General features: G+C 42.5%; 2 protein-coding genes across 2 annotated transcripts; both read left to right on the top strand.

Annotated features, from left to right (window-relative positions):
* Nucleotides 1-1,357: 1,357 nt before the first annotated feature.
* On the top strand, nucleotides 1,358-9,296 carry LOC308328287 (N(4)-(Beta-N-acetylglucosaminyl)-L-asparaginase; the record flags this gene model as incomplete). Its single annotated transcript, XM_080782056.1, has 10 exons — nucleotides 1,358-1,470; nucleotides 2,974-3,112; nucleotides 3,412-3,568; nucleotides 3,921-3,966; nucleotides 4,706-4,744; nucleotides 4,964-5,068; nucleotides 5,723-5,790; nucleotides 6,190-6,294; nucleotides 7,102-7,177; nucleotides 9,289-9,296. Exons 1-10 carry the CDS (start codon nucleotides 1,362-1,364, stop codon nucleotides 9,294-9,296), a joined length of 852 nt encoding a protein of 283 aa, XP_080638182.1. The 5' UTR covers nucleotides 1,358-1,361.
* On the top strand, nucleotides 9,079-19,974 carry LOC308328455 (ras-related protein ORAB-1-like). Its single transcript, XM_080782284.1, has 6 exons — nucleotides 9,079-9,502; nucleotides 15,999-16,071; nucleotides 16,642-16,737; nucleotides 17,026-17,121; nucleotides 17,635-17,766; nucleotides 18,814-19,974. The coding sequence occupies exons 1-6, from the start codon at nucleotides 9,489-9,491 to the stop codon at nucleotides 19,012-19,014; spliced, it is 612 nt and encodes a 203-aa protein (XP_080638410.1). The 5' UTR covers nucleotides 9,079-9,488; the 3' UTR covers nucleotides 19,015-19,974.
* The last annotated feature ends 1,833 nt before the right edge of the window (nucleotides 19,975-21,807 follow it).

The following is a 21,807-nucleotide window of genomic DNA, read 5'->3' as shown; positions in this document are numbered from 1 at the left end:
GTTGGGTTGGGTTAAGAAGCTCCTATGTAGCCTGGAATGAATGAGATGTGGATGTGTGTTGTGTAAGATGATTTCATCATGGTAGCCAGAGTAATGTAATGCAGCTGATACATTCCGTTTTTGAGAGTTAATTCCTGCACACTGGAAAATCATCATTTCAATCCAAGTGTGTAACAATAGCACTTCATGGTATATATGCATAGTTTATATAGTTTCATTATATAGATATATTAAACAGAGAGGACTGGAGTCAATTGGGTTATATTATGTTTAACACTAATTTGAAGCTGTCAAAATCTGACAGACTTCTGGCGGCCATGGCCATGCCCACCTTTTGGTAACGCCCACTTTCGGCCACGCCCACAAAAAGGACCCCCCCCCCCCATGTCATTTGCCAGGCAGGCTCCACTGGACTGTGTGACGTCTCTTGCGTGATGATATGAGGAACGGTGCCCGTGCACACAGTCGTGTGTGTGTGTGTGTGTGTGTGTGTGTGTGTGTGTGTGTGTGTGTGTGTGTGTGAAGTGAAGGGGGAGGGGCCGCATCGCAAATTGTTTCTGTTCAGAGAGAGAGAGAGCGCACAGATGTGTGGCTGTGGGCATGGGGAAATCATGGAATGGTTTGAACTAAGAAAATGTAAAAATATGGCATTTTCCCACATTCCAGTTTTCTGACTTTTTATTTCACAACATATTCCCCAATTTCCACTGAGATTATGGGGTGAATGAATGTGTCCAGACCCATCTTCTCTTTCTGTAATAGTGACATTGTCCTGCATCAGATCATGTCCAAATCAGGTTCTCCAATCTCCAGTAGCCTCTTCAGTTTTTTTAAAGTTTTTTTTTGAGTGGCGCAACCACTCCCTTACGGAGCTATGTGTGTGGCTGGCTGGGTCTGGGCACGAAAACAGCGTGGTTGTTTTTCACCACCTGTGCGCAACCAAACGCCAACACACATACACATATTAACTGTATGATTTCGGGTGTGCCAGTACAGTACAGTACAGTACAGTACAGTACAGTACATTTCTCAACCGTTTCAGACGTGGTGGCGTCACACATGCACACCGGAACCGGCCCGGCCCCCCGGGCGTGTTCCTGGGGGTCTGGATGTTCTGAGGCCCCCGGGGCCCCCCACATGGTAACTGTCATTTCTCTACCGTTTCGGACTATCTGCATAAAGTCTGCATTTTAGGAATCCCTTTTACTGTGCTCTGAGTCTCTAGGTGCTGTACTCAAGAAATACCCTCTACCTGTTGCCCTACCTTTGTATTTCCTGTGTTCACTGTACTATCGAAATAAACCAAATATGCCTTTTGAAAATATATGAATCTGCATATTCTATTATGTTTCAAAAAGAGCATGGCAGCAGTAGGAACATGGGCATTCTCTGCACGGGCTGTAGAAAGACTTAAAGAGCTCATCAGCGCTGGCCACCAGGCTACTGATGCTGTGGAGGACGCACTGGCAGGTTGGTAATGATAGAAACCATGTAGCAAACCATGTTGTTTTATTATTTTATTAACATGTAGGCTACGTTTCTTCTGTGCACATTGACTTGAGTTAATGTAAAGTGTATTGTATTGTGTATGAAAAGTTAAATTATCTAATTCTAATACTCTAGAGTAGAGTACCTTCCTCCTTCTGTTGATGAGCAGTGGGGGGAGACAGTGACCCTGTTCTAATAACACAGTTAAAAGTCAGGCTGGTTTTGATTGATTGATTGAATACTTCATCATTAACAAATTTCAAAAAGCACAGAAGAGTACCGTTTAATACAAATACAATGCTTAAAGGATTGAACCCAAGAAAGCACTGTGGCTCGTTTCCATTGGTGGGGTTCTGTCTGTGTATTCAATTAATTTAAACATTTAGTGACAGACAAATATACAATACTATAAACACCATATAAATCAAAAATAAAATATGTACAGTAAAGCATTCACCATTTATTTACAGGGACCAGTTCCAAATCGCAGCCACTGACCAGTATGTGCTCTTTTTATTTAGAGTGGTTTTGAAGGAGAGTAAGGATTCACACTTTTTATGACTGTTTATAGGGCATTCCACATTTTGGCGGCATAGCAGTAGAACAAATTGAACCCATTGTTTGAGCCAAATCTCGGTTGAACACTGGAATTTCTATTTTATTTTATGACACATGGTTCAACTGGCTGTTATAGCACCAATGTTTGTGGTGGTGCTTCTTTCTTTGGCCTGCTGGGAGAGTGCTTTTCACATGAGTTTTGGACAAAATGTTTTTGAAGAAAATGCTAAATTGTGTGCCCATTTGGGAATCATACAGTCTGTCACTCCATCTGTGTGTCTGTGACCAGCTAATTTCAGGCACTGCTGGACCGAAACCTTGCAATCAAACTACCAGTAGAGCAAGGTAGAACCTGCACCACAAATTTGTCAATTTGGCCTACAGTATTACAACAATCATGCCCAAATTGGAATTACATGTTGAGGAATACCACTTAAACCACTTTCACTTCTGCCCAATGGGTGGCGCCTCAAACTTGAACAGTTACACCATCTGTCATACAAACCATGCAGCTTCCTTGTGTGCTTGTGTGTTCCTTACATCACTGGGTAGGTAACCTGGCCTGGCAGGTTACCAGCCACACAGGGGGACCCTCTCCTAGATGTGTCCCTTCGGTACCACACTGCAAAAAAAAAAGAGGCAAATAAGCCATTGTATGTGGGGTGGCATTGGCTCAGGGGTAGATGGACCGGATGGGAACCGCAACATTCCCAGTTCGAACCTGGGCTCCCCCAGAGTTCGTGTCAAAGTGTCCTTGAGCAAGACTCTGAACCCCTAATTGCTCCCGATGTGCAGGTTGGTGCCTTGCGTGGTTTCCTCCACCATCGGTGTGTGAATGGGTGATTGTAATGCACAATCTCTCTAAAGCGCCTTGGATAAAGGCACTATATAAATGCACCATTTACCATTTATGTGTGGTGTTCCCAGAGGTGGAGAATGACCCAGAGACAGGTCGACACATAGTGGGCAGAGGAGGTTTCCCCAACAGCAGAGGAGTGCTGGAGTGTGACGCAGCCATCATGGAAGGCAAAGCCGGGAGGTTTGGGGCTGTGGCAGCTCTCCAGGGGTAAGAGATGCATGTATTTCGTTTATGATCACAATGACAAAACGAAGAAGTAAAGCAATAAAGACACATCGATAAAATATATTATTTCAGAGGAAGATGAGGAAGAGTTTTGACATTTTCACTTGTGTGAAGTGAGCAGCGCTCTTATCTTCATACATCACATTCCATGCTCAGCCAATCAGCTGAGCACATTCCGTGCTCATACATACACACAAAGCGCCGCTCAACAAGCACTATAGTGGACTTATATCTCTTCAAAATGAAAATCAAGTTGTCAAAGTGAAACTGTGCATTTCCAGAGTGGGGGCTCCCGTCCGTGTGGCTCGCAGGGTGATGGACAAAAGCCCTCACAGTCTGCTGGTTGGAGAGGGAGCAGTGGCGTTTGCCAGAGAACAGGGATTTGCCATAGAGCCTAATGACAACATGCTGACTACAAACTCTGCTATGGCTTATCAGGTACCACACATTACAGGCTGAATGGAAGGAAAGTGCATTTCCTGGTGTGTACGTCTTGTGCTGTACATTGTCCCCATCGGGTGGAAACCTTGTATGTCCAAGACCGTTACTTTTCAGGAAATGGATCAAATGGATCCAATGGTAAATTGTAATGTAGCTATTATTTAGTCATACGCTATTGTTAATACATTTTATAAAACCCTAAAGACAAACTTAACTACTTTTACTACTACTTAACTACTACTTTTACCCTGGCATCTGGGGCATGTCATTATAGGTGTAAATTCACTCGAGAACCACTGATTTAAACAACAATCAACACAGAATTTTAAAATATCCTTCCCTCTTGTAGGAGTACCTTGAAAAGAAGCAAAGGATCTCTGGCCATGACACGCTTGGTAAGATTTGAACTGTTACTTTTTTATACTTATTCATTCATTGCAGCAGTTACTTAGGCTACTTATAGTTGCAGCAGTATGAATTGCAAGCTTTAATACAGGACTTTTTGTTTACCAATCTGCATGGTAGAGTACCGGTATGTTATAACTTATAATACAGCAGATTCAAACAATCATTTATAACTAGCACATCTACTGTGGTTGGAGCCTAGAGGTGGTCTAGCTACTATTCCACTGAAAGATTTTGGCCCTGGTGTCGGGCAGGACACTGAATGGTTGGATATGGTTACAATTACCTCTCCATTGAGACAATGGACATAGTACAGATTGTAGTTTTCAGCATGGTTGTAGGAAATACTGTAGTAATGGACTTCAACAGTAGAGGGAGTTCAATGTATCCTTGGAGATAAAGCTTTCAGGCCATGCCATGGATATTCACCTTAACAACCCTAATGCCAAATCTAGAATTTTCTCACAATAAAACAATCGAATATTTATGCTTTTGTTTTTTTTACATTTTTTTAAATATATAAAAACTAGACATAAATGTTAGGAAGGGACTAGTGGACAAGTGATCCAGTATAAGTCATTTTACACTTGGTTACATGCTGAAAATAGCCGATCTACAAGCTCACAACGCGTCACGCTTATGGGCTTGTAGATCAGCTATTGTAGAAACAGTCATTACGATTTACGACGGCAGTGAACATAATTATGTTTTTTTCACGTCACTCCCCAGGTCTCATAGCTGTGGACACAACAGGGAACATAACTGTTGGTGAGTCAGTATCACATTTCCTTTCTTGACACCAAAAGCTGAACATAGGAGGGGCTAGGCGGCTAGCACCCTCAAAAAAAGGTTACATAGAGCAATTAAGCCATATTTCATACTAAATTTACTATTTTAACCTCTACATCAGTGATGGTATTCCCAAAGAAGAGTGACCCAGGGCATGAGTGCTCCATGTGATATTCCTATACAATTCATTTATTTCAGGTGTGTCTTCCTCTGGTGCCCCCTTCAAGGCCCCAGGAAGAGTTGGAGACTCACCCCTGCCTGGCTGTGGCCTGTATGCTGAGCACATGGCAAGTAAACTAAACTGTGACTTGAAATCACACCGTGTGAAGTGAGGAGCTCTCTTATCTACTAGACAGCATCCTGATACACTTACGATATAAAGATTTGTCTTTCTGAATTGCCACTTTAAATTATCACCAACAAGAATTAGAGGTCTACAAGACATCAATGTTTGTGTCAGAGAATTTGTCATCATGACGTAACATGTCTATTTGCTCTAATTGTCTATTGCTTCATTGTTAATGGGAATTTAAAGACTTTGTGGACCGAAATAGCCAATTTGCTCATCCACATGTGCAGTAAATTCTCCATTCATTGTCAATGGCATTTAATGTTTGTGTTAGGACAAAAACTACACTATAACTAAATATAATGTAGGAGGGGCTAGCGCCCTTCAAAAATAAATGGGGAGAGAGGGATTGAAAGAGAGACCAAGTAGAGAAGACAAATAGTGACATAAAGAGAGGTTAAGAGGTACAGAGAGAGAGAGAGATTTAAAAATGTCACATCAATCAATTATGAATTTCATTTTCTACTTTTTCCCCCAGGTGGGAGCTGCTGCAGGTATGTCAGTTATATCATTTCCATGATTACTGAACATAAAATACTGTAACACAACATAACATAATATAAACTCAGCATGGCCATGAAATAACACAACACAAAATCTCTGTTCAGCTACAGGTGATGGTGACAAGATTATGTGTTTTTGTCCCAGCTTCCACATTGTCCAGCTGATGAAACAGGTGAGCAACCCTGACTCACAGAACAGTCCAGAAAATACCTTATTTTTATTTATGGCTATTTGTTGTTATATTTAGATAAGATAATATAAGATATACTTTTATTGTCCCCATGGGGAAATAATATTCTTTGGACTCTTTCCATCCTATGGATGGAACCAGGGACCTTGCAATCATGTAGTCAATCCAGTCAATTACTGGCATGCCTTACAGAAAATAGCCTATCTCATTTGAGGGTGTGTTATTACTTGTTATCACTACGTGGTGTAGTTTTTAAGAAAATTGCAGTTTCTCAACCAGGGATCGCGACCAGTATTGGCTGAAACAATTACACTTTCGGTAGTTCACCAACGTGATTTAATGTGGACATTCATAATTCACTGTGTTTTTCTTCTTTCTAAGGGTTCCGCCCCCAGTGTTGCTTGTCGTACCGTTCTGGACGACATCATGAGGAGGATAGCCTCTGACAGCTGCTTTGAGATAGGACTGATAGCTCTGAATACAAAGGTAATGTACAATTTACGAGGTCTAAATTTTTTGTCATTTGTGGTCGCCAATTTTTTCTTTCGTTTCTTTGTTGAGGCAGATAATTAGGGAATTTGAGATATAGTTGTTACTATATCTCAAATTCCCTAATCAGAGAAGACCCTGATGGGACATAAAGGTGATGTAAGTGATATTCTTTGTTTAAAGTGTTGTTAACTAACTCTATATTTGGAACTCTATACTCTGGAAACCAGACAAATCTGCCACAGAAAAAAAAAAGAAGCCCAGGGCAGATATTGGTCTGGCACTATTTTTTAAATTAGATTTTCGCCCCAGACCAATCAGACCAATCAGAGCTCACTATTTAAAGTGAGACTTTTTGCTGTGATGTTGGAATCTGTTTGTAACCGCCAGTTCCAGACTAATATCTACTCAGTGATATTAGTCTGGCCATGCCAGGCTAACAATATCAATTTCATCCAATCAGGAGAGCGAACTCATACAGGATATACAGGATAAACTGATGAATGCTCTTTGTTGGGTTCACTCTCCTGGTTGGATTGAATTTGTAACCCACCTGAAAATGTATTTTCTGTTTACTAAAGAACTGGAGAGACGGGAGGTCCCTGTTGTTGAACAAACATTCTAGCAATGATTATGATTTGAATATAGAGCTTTAACCTTTAAACAATAAACTTGGGAACAGAATCAGAACAGACTGAAAGAGAAAGAGAATTTACAGCAGATTCCAGTTTCAGTCAACTGACATCTTCTGTTTTGCTCATGTTCTCATCAGTTTGACAGAGTCTTGTCTCTGTTTGTCTCCAGGGTGAGGTGGGGGCAGCCTCCACTGTTGAGTTCCCCTACGCATTCTGGAACCAGGATATGGTTGCCGTGGAAATATGTACTAACCATCCACATTCCATTCATAGCGATGGAGGGGGGAACAGAAAAGTATGAAGCGATGACAATAAGAAAAAAGGAGACTCCCAAATGTTTACTGATTTCCCTTTTTTGGAGCCAAGAAGTAGGTTGAGTCTCTTCATTCCAATGGAGAAGTGAATAGGTGCGGGGTGGGGAGAGACTGTTCTTGTTCTTACTATGTCTTTGTATACTTTGTTTCTCCATTTTATTATGTTGTGTCTTAGGCCTGACTCACACCTTTACAACAGACTGATGTATAGCTGATGCATGAGACTTATTTACTGATGCAAGCTCGTGACTTCCATTGGAAATGCATTGGGGCAAGATGTAAACAAACCCTTTCATACATCAATGTTGTATGCTAGATGCGAAGGTGTACACCTTCGCAACAGATTGATGTATAGCTGATGCATGAGACTTATTGACTGAGCGGACTGACCTCATGCTTCCTTCTATGCATGAGGCATGAGTTTTGATGAATTGAAAACAGTGGGCCCTATTGTAAACAAGTGTAATGCTTTTATGGTGTCGTCCACTTCCACTCACAGTTAACAGTTTTTGTATTGAGTTGTGCTTGAAATGTACTGTAATTCCACAAACTGTTAAATAATAAATACTCAACCAAAAAGAGTCCAAGCTGCTTCTTTATACCTGACGGGGGAGAGTTTCACCAGCCGGACGTAGCGAGTGCACGGATTCAAGGAACACGTTATTCCGACCAGTTCCTTTGTCCTTTGCCCGGCTGGCCAGGGGGAGGTAGTTTAGAGACCCAAGATTACTGCATGTTTTTTGTGAGGGTACCACTACCTACCCTAGGAGACACGGGGAGAACATGCAAACTCCACACAGAAAGGCCCTTTCACCAACCCCGCCTCGGGTATGGGCACTGATGACGTGGAGGAGAGAACACGCCCACATCGTCCCCATCAGGAATCGAACCCAGGACCTTCTAGCTGTGAGGTGACAGCACTACCGTCGCCGACTGTGCCACCGTGCACCGTTCATTAGTATTATTTATTTATTTTATTCATTTATGTATTAGATTATTACAGCCTTACCACTCCTGTCCCTTTTTGAACAGTTTCAAGCAGCCAGCAGACTCAATTCCAAAAGGCTTTGCTGAGAAGGAAACTTAGCTACCTGACTCATACTCATGCTGTCACCTGACTCATGCTGTCGATAGTCTTGATAACTGTACAAGTGCTGACATGACCTGTCAGTCATGCATCCTGTGATTACTGTGATCCTCCCTAGGATTTATAATGACTCATGCTGATCAATGACGCAATAAATGACTGGGGAAGATTCTGGTTGAATTGCTGAGGGGGGGGGGGGCTTTTGTTATCCATCCTCTGGTCATTCATTTGTCTGATATTTTATCCCTGCTTATGGTAGGACTTGTGAAAAACATTAATTTACTTGTTTGATATGTAGACTGTCTGATATGTTTGATATTTTGGTTTGATAATATCACAATTCAACCATTTAAACCTTTGGACACCCCCCCCCCCCCCCCCCCCCCCCCAATTAACAGTGAATATTTTCTTGTGCACCAGAATATAATTTACAGTGGTTCTTAATTTAAAGAAAATACATCTTCTCTTATGTGGGTCCTTCCCTGGCTCAACATCTTTTCAGATGAGGGAGGGGGGGGGGACAGAGGGTCCGACCAAATAGATAAATGTAGGGGTCCGGTCCTTGACCTAGAGTCTGACCTATGTTATGCATATAGAATTGGAATTTGGGGGTCATCATCTCAGAATGCAGTGTACCACTGGGCTGGCAGGTCTCTGCTGTAGCCTACTGACTCCTATTTGCCACGTCTCACTAAATGACGTCACCCTTCCCTGGGCTTGACTTGACAGCGGCTTGCAGTTGCACGCTCTCATTGACTGTTGCGCAAACGTTGCAGACACAGACAAGACAAGCGCCAGTTGTGCTGTGATCACCCCCAGCATTAGTCCTTATAACGTTATTCAACGTGGTCATAACGCACGACATAGGCAGATACGGACGTTTGGCTACCGACATATAGGCTGTCTGTCAACCTCGACTGCACGACGCGTTCCACCCCCTTGTTTTGTTCCTCAGTCGGCTAGTAGCCAGCTAGCTAATGGTAGCTATTTCCTGGTTGGAGTTGCAGCCATTTTGGGTTTTTTACTGAGAAGAAGCTGGTAGGTGGGCTATCCCTAGTTCTTCTTCGGGACGGTGTTTTATTATTTGAAGCCAGGGGGAAATTTAAAGGACTTGACATTTTACCAGGCGGGATCTGACTGAACGACGAGACAAAGATGAATCCCGAATAGTAAGTATCATTAGTACCCGGCTCCACATCATAATGTTATCCATGTCTGATGATAACAAGAAGCTAGCCAGCTAACTGCTAGTAGTTAGCTTTGTTTGCTATCAATTTTAGCTTTAGCTGACTCACTTAACGTTAGCCGCCGTGCTACAGGAGCTAGGTAACGTCAGCTGACGTTAGCCTTCTGTGTGCCGGTGTCGCCAGTATGCCTCCGTTGTACATTATTCTAGCGAATCTAGCCACAACACACATTCCTCACATTTCACCACGAATTAAGTGGTCTTTAATGGCGCTTAAAGTTGACTTAGCATTATACTTGAGCTCTGTTAACCAGTGTCCTCTGCACTGTTTATAGCCAGCTGTTACTGGGACTCTGACAATGTCGCTCTGCGCTCTTTAACACCAAGTTTCGTTTTGATGTATCATGATGACATGAAGTGTTTCTCATTGAACTTAAATCTAACATCAATGTTTGAGCCGTAGGTGTAATGATCATCTCCTGTAGTAGTTTATGTTGGTTGGTGTTCCTTTGCTATTGCTGACTTGACAGCCCAAGACAAGCAGTAGTGCCATCAGTTTCATCTTGGATCTTTTTCTTTGTTTTATAAATCTTAACATTTGTATAGCTAGCTGGTGACGACGACTGGCGTTATTTACTTGGGATTCCAATGTTTTTGCTATATAGTTAGAGCTAAACTGGAACCTGTTGCTGATTTCCGTAGTAGAGACGGTGTTTAATTTGCAGCACAAGTAGCAACCACGCAAGTGGACAGTAACTAATGTATTACCGGTATGTTGTTTTGTTTACACCCAGGTAGACTGGTGAAGTTCCTATAACTTTAAAGTCAAATAGAACAGTAACTTGTACAACAAACCAGAAACCTCCCTCATCTCTAGATGTCTTAGTCATGTGTTGGTCACATGCCATATGACAACCCTACTGTTTCACCACAGTTATGTTGAGTAACTCATTAGCTGTTGCCAAGGCTCCCTTTCTCTTTACTCTCCATTCACAAATTAAGTTGGGTCAAATTTCTCTCAGGTAGAATATGTCTCAGGTGGAATTGTGTGGAACTGTGGATTAGGGTTGCACCTGTTGCATAGCCATTAAAATCACTTTCTGATCACCAATAGAATAATAACAAATTAATCCTAGTATCCATATTCTGGGGAGGAAAGGACATTTGCCATAAATATTAAATAGCCGACCTAAATGCTGTGAACTTGCTGCAAAGTGTTCTTCTGAGCTTTGGTGTCTGACCAAGTACAGAGCTGACCCCTGGTCACGTTTTGATAAGTATAGAGGCTTTAAGTTGCTCTTGGATTGTTGGAACATCTCACAAGTCTTTCACAAGCCACTGATTCTAAACCACTATGCTGAGTTTATAATTCAGCCAATTGTGCTATTGTCATGACAATCTAGTAACTGGTTCTAAACCACAAACTATGCTATTCAGCAAATTCGGCTATTGCCATCATCTCATGACACAATCTAGTAATACTAAATGGACTTCTGTAGTATAGCACTTACATTTTCAGCCTCTACTACTTAAACTATGGCTGTACCTTCACCAGCAAATGGAAGTCGGAGACTTTGACCTCTATTAATAATAACACATGTAAAAATTACATTAATTGTCACACCATTTTCAAAAGGATAGACGGAAAAAAGCCAGTGTCTTAGCCGATTACCATTGCAGACTTTCATGTGCAAATTATGTTTTGTTGCATGATGTGTATGTGTATAATTGCAGGTGCCAGAAGTGTGTGCATGTCAGACCAAGCACCCATAGGTGCATGAAAATGTTCTTGTGGGAAAAGTGTGTGCCTGAGTGCCTCCCTTCTACACTAGGGGGTAGGGATTTGATTCCTGAGAAATGCAGGTGGGGGGACAGTGCTGCAAAACAATACAAAAACAATATAAATAGTATTAAATACCTAACAATTGTACAACTATAAATTAGACACCCCACACAGAAACCATGCATTTCAATAAATTAGGACCAAGTCTAGATACAGACTCTGGTCCGCCTTAACCATCCCTTTAGGGAAGATTTAAAATAATCAGAACTGTTGATTTGATAAAGCTGTTTTGGGCCAAGACTAATAAACATCAGTCTCCTTGACTGAGGAATGTCTTATTTACATGCGTTACAATTTACAATGTGCAACTTAAAAGATATCAATGGCTATGTTTGGGGAATGGTAGTAACTACCTATTTTGGTAGTATTTTCTTAAAATCCTCTTGAGCAATGTGTAGCCAGACTGGCTTGCACAGGGATGGCCATTGTCCAAGGCTGGCTTAACGAAGAGGGCATGACTGGATTTTATTACAATGGGGAAATGGGGGAAGATTGTGAATTCTGGGAGGCAGGAAACAACCCAGGCTCAGCCAACACTTGATGCTAGAGGTCCACAATTCCACTTTCCTTTGTCCATACCATGTCTACCAGACATTTGAGTAGTGATGGACACAGGCAGCACCAATTCAGTTTATTTTGCCATAGACAGAGACATAGACATTTTGGGAGAGCAACGGATTTGAACTCATGCTTCCTTCATGTCTGAGTGTCCAAGTTGCTCCTTTACACCTGACAGGGGGAGATTCCCTGGTTGGACGTAGCGCGTGGAAGGAACACGTTATTCCAACCAGTTCCTTTCCCCTCCATCAGGCGCCCCGGCTGGCCAGGGGGAGGCAGTTTAGTGACCAGGATTACTGCATTTTTTTGTGAGGGTACCTACCCTAGGGGACACGGGGAGAACATGCAAACTCCACACAGAAAGGCCCTTTCGCCAACCCGCCTTCGGGTATGGGCACTGATGACACGGAGGAGGAAACACGCCGCCAGCACCCACAGCGTCCCGAGCGGGAATCGAACCCAGGACCTTCTAGCTGTGAGGCGACAGCATTACCAACTGTGCCACCGTGCCCCCTAAGCTTTATTGTCCCTTGCGGGAAATTGGTTTGCAGCCAGATCATAGTAAAAATTACACAACATTCAATACAAGACTAAGATCTAAGAACAGGGCACTAGAGACAGAGAATTTATGATATTCAATAGTAGCAAAAGTGCATTAGTGGGCAGTATGCAAAGAGCAAGAATAAAGTGCTATCTGCTGTTCAGCAGTTGAATAGCAGCCGTGACAAAGGATAGTTTGAAGTGAACCGATTAGTCTTTGTAGTGTCTAGTTTTCTAACAGTCTAGTACACATTGGTACAATTTATGACTGTACTCATCTGTTTGACTAAATGTTAGAAGAACAGAGTGAAATTGGGAACTTGAGATAAAGGTGTGCATGATTCTCTGGCCCATGGATGTGGATCATAGCCCAGTTATTGTTTTTTGTTGTGGACTTACTGGACTACTCTTGGGAGCATTCGCATGTCACTCATATTCATCCAATCAAAACTGTAGGTGGGGTGGGAATGGAATGTAGGTTATTATACACGACTGTACACAAAAATAAAAAGTGTCAGTCTGTTGGTCAAACCAGTTCAGCCTTGCTTTGTGGGCCTTGCCTCGGAATGTGACATTAGAATGTAGAATGCAGTAATGTCAAGTATAATGTGTGAGCTGTAGCCAATGGGCTAAACATTGCGGAATGCTGCTATGGTCCTTTTAATGTGCAGGTCAGTATCCAGCACAAGCCAGCATACAAGGCAACTTTGAGCTCATATTTCAGGCAGCCCACACCTTTTCCTGTCCATGTGTGTGTAACATGTACTGTGCTTACGTCACGTGTGTGTGTGTGTGTGTGTGTGTGTGTGTGTGTGTGTGTGTGTGTGTGTGTGTGTGTGTGTGTGTGTGTGTGTGTGTGTGGTTTGAGCGACATACTCCTCTGTAAGGTATGAGGATGATCTAAATCCAGATGATCTTAAAATTAAATCCAGCAAGCGTGACTCAATCAACAATAACCACTCGACCAGCTCATTAAACATACATCGGGCTGATAGGACCTCTGTAAATCATACCTTGAAGTGGCCATGGCTGAATAGGTAGAGAGGCCACCTGGGAAACAGAAATCCCAGGTTCGATACCGAGCCCTTGCAATGTGTCGAGGACTCGAGGTATGCCTGTCCCTGAGCAAGACACTCAACCCCTAACTATCTTTATTGTCAAGTAAATCGATGAATAACCACTTAATTAGGGCCTTAGTTACAATTACAACAGTGTTCAACAGATCTACAAGCCCATAAGTTTTTGTGGCGATTGTTCAGCGGCTATTTGAGCTGTTTTTCAATGTTTTGAATATACGTTTTCATGGAGGAACATCCTGTCTTCCAAAACAAGTATTTTGGTTCTGTGCAGAATTTCAGGCCAAAAAATACAGTAGATTCATTTCTAACTACATTAACATATTTATCCTCTGCATGATTGAAGTTGAACCCGTCCTAATTCTAACCATAAGGAGCAGTGTGACGCACAATGTGATGCGTCTTGATAAACGCGTGCAGATTAGAACATGCAAACTCCACACAGAAAGGACATACAGTAGTTTGATGCAACACTAACCACTCACCCACCATAGAAGTTTCATGTCGAAGGAAATATTTTCTTTTATTCAGTACCCTTTTTGTTCCCCTAATCTTTTCACCTATTCCACCTACTTCTGTTGGTTTCATACAACTAATCACATGACATGAGCTCCTGGCCTCCACCACCGAGCTGCACTTCCTTGTGTAAATTTTGCTGAGCTCAGCACAGCATTCTCATTGTCCTGAAAGTTGCAGTAGTTCAAATGTCCACCAAAAAACACATCCAAGTCAGACTATGATGAATGTTTTCAGGCAGCAGCTAGATGATATCATAAACTTAAAGGAATCAGGTGTGCGTGTGTTGTTATGTTCTCTTTAAAAATATATATATTTGTTTTTGGCTTTTATTCATAGAGGGGGGGAGGGGGGTCCTCTCACTGGCAGTTGAGTCTGCAGTGAGGGTTGTGGTGGTCCTCTCACTGGCAGTTGAGTCTGCAGTGAGGGTTGTGGTGGTCCTCTCACTGGCAGTTGAGTCTGCAGTGAGGGTTGTGGTGGTCCTCTCACTGGCAGTTGAGTCTGCAGTGAGGGTTGTGGTGGTCCTCTCACTGGCAGTTGAGTCTGCAGTGAGGGTTGTGGTGGTCCTCTCACTGGCAGTTGAGTCTGCAGTGAGGGTTGTGGTGGTCCTCTCACTGGCAGTTGAGTTTGCAGTGAGGGTTGTGGTGGTCCTCTCACTGGCAGTTGAGTCTGCAGTGAGGGTTGTGGTGGTCCTCTCACTGGCAGTTGAGTCTGCAGTGAGGGTTGTGGTGGTCCTCTCACTGGCAGTTGAAGCCCAGCACACACCGGGTGTGCAGCGACGCGGCACAGGCGTTGCCGCGCGGCAACGCCTGGAAAATAGAACGGTGGCGTATCGGAGCGTCAGGCGAGGCGTGAACACACATCGGTCGCCGCCGGTGTGCGATAGGTTTATTGAAAATAACGGAGGCGATGGGTGGGAGGGTTAAGGGATTTCTTTCTCTTTTTTGTCTTGTTTATTTTTTATATCATATCATAATGTTTGTAATAATTTATAATCTGTTCAATAAAAACATATTTGACAAAAAAAAGAAAATAACGGAGGCGGCTGTTTTGACGCGCGGCGTTCGCAGACGGTGTGTGTAGCCCTTGAGTTAGCAGTGAGGGTTGGGGTGTCCTCTCACTGGCAGTTGAGTTAGCAGTGAGGGTTGGGGTGTCCTCTCACTGGCAGTTGAGTCAGCAGTGAGGGTTGGGGGGGGGGGTCCTCTCACTGGCAGTTGAGTCAGCAGTGAGGGTTGGGGGGGGGGGGTCCTCTCACTGGCAGTTGAGTCAGCAGTGAGGGTTGGGTCCTCTCACTGGCAGTTGAGTCAGCAGTGCATGATGGCAGTTCAGTGGAAACATTTTTGAGGAGGGTCAATTGGCATAATGACTAAATTGGCTTAAAAAAATAAACTCTCAGCCAGGAACTGAAAGGCAGTTAAAGGAAGGGGACATGATTTGTTTGCAGCGCTGCTTTAAATTCTATGCCTTTTTCCCAGCACTAGGCGCTAGGCTACAGTATATCACACAGCTCCATCACAAATAGGTTTTACACCTTTTAGCTGGCGTTCTAAGATTAACCCAGAGAGACTTGGCGACCGAACAAGGGCTTCAGTCAGTGTTTTGGTCAGGGATATATTGATTGAACATGCTAGGCATGATCTACCAACCAATGCCATGCAAACTTGACAAACTGCCATAAGAATAGGAAGCAAAGTTCATGTGTCACGACAGCACTTTCATGAGTTTAACAAACACGGACATGAATGAATCGCATAGAGAAACGCAGTACTCCCTGTCTCCCTCCTATGCATGACAGCCACCACAACAAATATACTACGATACAGAAATATTTACAACCAAGGTCATAGCTTTCATAATATATATTTAGTTATTGGTCAAGTGTATTGTCACCTTGATTTCAATCATTGGTCTTAACGAAGTCTCTCTCTCTCTGTCTCTTTCTACAGCGACTATTTATTCAAGCTGCTTCTCATTGGTGACTCTGGTGTTGGAAAATCTTGCCTTCTACTCCGATTTGCAGTAAGTCTGGCTATAACAAAGCAGAATGTACTATAGTTTATCATCTAGTTAGTTTCTTAACTCATTTAGACCTGAGGACGATTCTACAAATGCCTTCTAAATCCTGGCAGTTTTCTGAAAAACCCATGTTTCTATGTGAGTCGTTCTCAAACATGTTAATGTCAAGGACCTCCAAAAATATATGTAATTGGCCGCCGACCCCCATCTGAAAATATATTGTTCCAGGGACCCCCCCAGAAGCAAAGATGTGATTAAAAACGTTCGCTCTTAGCGCTACGAGCTTGTAGATCTGCTATTTTTCAATAGCTAAAGTATAACTTTAAATAACTTTAAATCACCAAAAGGGGTTCGCGCCCAGAATGGGTTAAACAAATGAGCCCTCTGATTATTGGTCATTGAGTGGCCTGCTTGGACAGAGTTTCATAAAACTCATCAGTGACCTGTGTCACTGAAGAGCTGTTGGCCCTCAAAGGAAGTGAAGACAAGCAGGAAGTGATTTTGTTTTCCTAGGATGTCTGAGCAATCTTTTACACACTGGTTCTCTCTTCCTGTCCTCTCTCCTGCCCCCAGGATGACACGTACACAGAAAGCTACATTAGCACTATCGGTGTGGACTTCAAAATACGAACCATAGAATTGGATGGAAAAACCATCAAACTTCAGATTGTAAGTACACACACACGCACGCACACACACAAACATCTGCATTACTTAATTTACAAGAAGTCTACAACATTTGCCTGTTATCTCTCCGATGGTACCAACATCAATGCAGAATGGAATTGTGGGCAAAATATTATCCAACGACAACAAAATATTTGAAGTTTTAGGATTTGAGAAGCTAAATCTGGTGGTCCGTGGCTCAAATGCTGAATAAATAATGGAACTTGATATTAAAAACCACTGATCTATCTGAACAAGCGACTGTGTCTCATGTGTGTGTGTGTTGGTTAGTGGGACACAGCGGGTCAGGAGAGGTTTCGTACCATCACATCCAGCTACTACAGAGGCGCTCACGGTATCATCGTAGTGTACGATGTCACAGACCAGGTCAGTTCAACACCAACACCATCGCATTGCCTGTTCCTCTAAATGCAATGCATGAAATAAAAAAATATTTCGGGACTAGCCTTTTTCTTAATTTAATAATGTTGTTATATCCTAGAACGAGTGGTACAGGTGAAAAGTTACATACTGTGTAACTCCATCCAGAGCGTAGCGCAGCTCCGACCTTGCGAGATGGGTCTAGCTTATTTTGATAGCTCGCAAAAATACATCTGTCTTTCATAATGACCAGATACGCTCCAGTGTTTTGTCCCAAATGGGCTGCCGTACCACTGTACCACTCGTTCTAGGATATATTTACTTGTCTCAAGTCTCTGTACGTAAAGCTTTCGCACTGTATTGAAAATTTCGGATTACAATGGTTTCCTTGAAAATGTAAAAACTATAATATGCCGTGGAAATAAAGTAGTATGCTATAGTTTAAGTCAGTGGGTTAAACATGCCAGCTCACCAGTATGCGTTAAGCCATGCCATGTTTCTACATTCACTTTCTCTCAGGAGTCTTTCAACAATGTCAAACAGTGGCTACAAGAAATCGACCGCTACGCCAGTGAAAATGTCAACAAGCTGTTGGTGGGGAATAAATGTGACCTGACAACAAAGAAGGTGGTGGATTACACAACGGCTAAGGTAAAGGCCCTGAGCCCTATACACAGTCACATCTGGAGCTCGTTCTCACCACTACAATACTCTCCAATCCGTTCTAGCAGACTTGTCTTCGGTCATATTCACACCAGAAAGCTTTACTGCGGTTAAAACTAATCCTGCTGCACATTGTGCACACGAAAGAATTCTACTCTAAACGGGGGTTTCACTTCGCTTCAAAACGCAGCAAAATGCGGATCACCGCAGGTGTGAATGCAATCGCATTAAACATAGGGAGTGAATGTACCATTGTGGGATGAAGAAGTTCGTATTTGGCACACGAGGAAAGAGAAGGCATTATTACGCAGCGATGCTTAAAGATGTCCCATGGACACACGTGGTCTAATGAAGCGATAGAAGCCCTTATTGTAATAGGGCCAGACCATAGGCTTATGCTGAAGGTTACACACACAATGCAGTGTACAGGATATATAGCAAGAAAATGGAGGCGATTAGGTTCCATCGCGCATTTGCACAATGTTGCAGATTGCATAAAGTGTTTGCGCTCGTAGTACAGACCTGGACCGGGAATCCTGAAGGGCGGCTCCGCTGATCTGAAGTCAGATAAGTGGTATGTGTGTAGACAGTAGGCTACTCCTCTCCTATTAACCTACCAGGTTTATTTAATGTATGTAGGCTGTAGTAGGCTAGCCACTATTTTATAAAACAAGTTGGTAAAGTTGTAGACATCAGTTATTGCATACGTACGCACCAACGTCCAGTCCCCGGCGATCACACTGCAACCACGTTACCATCACGTTACGTCCTAAAGTCCTAACTATTTCTCATATATATTCTTTTAACACATATATATTTCACTGTGTAGTTTATGAATTGAACACATTGATAAAGTTCCCTGCTGCGTTTCCTATTGCTGCGGATGACAGTGCAGTGTGAAGGCAAACACAGCAAATTAAATATGCAAAATGGCTCAACTTCTCCGCCCATTCGCATCGAGTCTACCGAAGTATTGGTTGTGAATGTGACCTTAGTTAGACGACACCCACTCACTTTACCCTTTCCTCTCCTCAGGAGTTTGCAGACTCCCTGGGCATCCCGTTCTTGGAAACCAGTGCCAAGAATGCCACCAATGTGGAGCAGGCCTTCATGACCATGGCTGCTGAGATCAAGAAGAGGATGGGCCCCGGGGCCACGGCCGGAGGCAACGAGAAGTCCAATGTTAAGATCACCCCTGGAACCACCGTCAAGCCTTCTCCCGGAGGTTGCTGCTGAACACTCAGACCCCCCCCCCCCCCCATAGGCTCATCAACTTTAGCCCTTTTTGAGGACCGATCAGCCTCTCCACCTCAAGCACTCTCATCTCCAACCCCTTCCAAACAAAGGCCCAACCGCAGAGGAGAGAGAGAGACAGAAGAGAGGGGAGAAAGTGATACTGAACATGTATGTATGTGAGTGTGTTAGTAAAACAAGAAAAAAACAACCAATAAAATGAAGTTGCCTGTATTTGTACTGTACATACTGTAGCCACACTACCAAAACAATAGAAGAAAAAAAACATGGCTCCTTCCTCTCTGGTTTCCTTGGTAATTGATGACAGAAATATGATCATGTCATTCATTAACTCCGCCCCCTATATGGAGGTCTTGCAGTGTCTCACACCATTATTCCCCGCCCCCAAAAGAACTTGCTCAGTGACAGTGGATTTAGATTGGTTCCCCTTGTTAAACAGTCCTGTATGCAGGTGAATGAGGTATGTGTGTGTGTGTGTGTGTGGTGTGGTGTGAAGATGTGTATTTCACTGCATTCCTACAGCAGGGTTGATATATGACCTGAATTTGTTATGTTTGTATGTACGTACCACTTTTATTTGGGTTTTTATTTAGATTTCGTTTCCCTGTTCCTTAAGGGTTAGTTTTTGCTGTTTGTATCAGCATGTCTAGGTCTGTCCCATTTTTTTCTTTCTTTTTTTCTTGCCAACTCCTGCACAACAGTGTGTCACTGTCCAGCATCAAAATAGTGGAAAACAATATATATGTACATATACACTATGTATATATATAAATATATAAATGTAAAATCTGATTTGTCTGTCATGTAGTGATCTCAATTCATTATCGGGGTCTTAGTCTTATTTCTGCATTCAATTTGTGGCTGAAGACAACTGTCAGTTTGTTGCGGAACATGTAACATTTAAACTGAAAAAAATAAATATTGTACTACCAGACCTATGAACCGGAAAGACCAGTCTGCAATTCTTGGTGAGATACGTGAAAGGAAAAGTTTTTTTATTTATTCTACATTTATATGGCAAATGTACTGTGCCAGTATCTTACAGTAGGGTCTGTATGACAATTGGCCAGTATTCTTGTGTAATCTCAGTACAGAATTGCGCATATATATTTGCAAACACTATGTTCTCTCTCTTTTTTTTCATAATAAAGGTGTTTGAATTCAGCTTAAAAGGAATCCTGGCACTGTTTCTCCACTATTTGCCCAGTTCAATGTTTGCTATATAGATGAGCATACAAGGAGAACAGAAGTCTTATGTGGTCGTGTTGCATTGAATGGGAAGGTCGTTGTTGTAGCGTCGCCCTGAAAGGTTCACGTGCAGTCTGGTTTCCAGTTGAGTCTGTTACAAGTAGAAAACAACTATATCGTGTGTGTGTGTGTGTATAGTATACGACTATACGTATAATATATACAATACATGCACACACACACTATAATTTGAGTTAATCAGCATTCGTAAATATATGCCCATTGTTACTGTATATTGTAGGAATGGAAATTTGTTGAAGGCCTCTGGACTACTCGGGGTCCAAGCAAGTCGTCAGAAAAAAACATCGCTCTTCAAAACAAGACAGATGGAAACAAATATGAAAAGCAAACACTGCTAAATCAGATGAAGGAATTTAAATTATATATATTGTTAAACTGCCCATCACATCTTTACACAAACTAACCGCAAAAAGGCAATTTGCATGAACACTTCCTCAAAGGGAACCTGGCTCAGGTTTTAAGCTACACTGGACAAGCAACTTTTAAAACGTTCTATTTGATCACCCTGATGAGATGGAGTGGCCTTTCTTCCCTGGTAATTCCTGCCTCCATAAGATCTCTGTTACTGTTGACACAATCTGAGAACCCATCTGCAAAAATAAAGGAAAAACGGCATCCTCTTTTCCGATGCGAGTCAACAGTACTGTTGACAAGACACAGTTAGCTCCTGGACAAACTGAGGAGTCCCCTCTCTCAGCACTTGATTTCTCCTCCTGATTGCAGCTCTAGTCTTTTCAGTAGTGAAATGTCATTCCCACTCCAATCAGAATGGCAGAGTGGCTCTCTTCCATTATGAATTGAAAATCTATTATACTATTATTCTCATTCTCATTATTATAAATGATAATTAAAGACAAAAGTATCTCCCCAAAAAGCATCCTTTAAATTTTCCTCCCATTTATTCCATTCCAATGTACCCAGGTCACAACCATAACCATATATTGTCCCTGTTCTTATCCTTTTTAACCCCTTATCTGATCTCATAATATCAGATATTGGACAACCCTTATCTGATCTGTTGTGTGATAAAGTATAAATTGAGCTTCAGTCATCTCCTGAGTGGACAAATACAAATCCATCCTGACGCTGCCAGTCCTTTCATTACAACAAGGTGCTGTGCCTAAGTTAGCATGCTTGACATACAGAGTGCAGGAAAGCAATGTAGAATGTGACAGAGGGCTTGAGATTTGTTCTGGAGGTGGTGATTGTGTGAGAAATCGTGTGTTTGGAATGAATACCTGACCATGGCATTGGCATGCGATTGGATACCACTGATCTGGGATCTTTAGGACTGAACAAGCGGTTTGCACCATGAGAACTATTTGTGAAGCACAAAAATCTGTATTTCTCAAAGGATTTGAGCTTCTGGGTTGGATCTTAGACTGTTGCTACAGTATAGTGTCACATAAGAGAAGACAATTAAGCCAAAGCCAGGTTTATTCTGTCAATTTTCTCACACTATTATTGTGAAAGCTGTGGACTTTCAAAAGGCAAGACTACCCTTCC

Source organism: Protomyctophum bolini, assembly GCF_963924005.1.
Source record: "Protomyctophum bolini genome assembly, chromosome: 14".
In the NCBI taxonomy this organism is placed as follows: Eukaryota; Metazoa; Chordata; class Actinopteri; order Myctophiformes; family Myctophidae; genus Protomyctophum; species Protomyctophum bolini.
This window is presented reverse-complemented; position numbering and strand designations above follow the sequence as displayed.

Excerpts from the sequence above, each read along its gene's own strand:
- LOC308328455 (XM_080782284.1), top strand. Across the intron at positions 16,072-16,641 it reads GCCTTCTACTCCGATTTGCA|GATGACACGTACACAGAAAG; the intron begins GTAAGTCTGGCT and ends TCCTGCCCCCAG. Across the intron at positions 17,767-18,813 it reads TGGATTACACAACGGCTAAG|GAGTTTGCAGACTCCCTGGG; the intron begins GTAAAGGCCCTG and ends TCCTCTCCTCAG.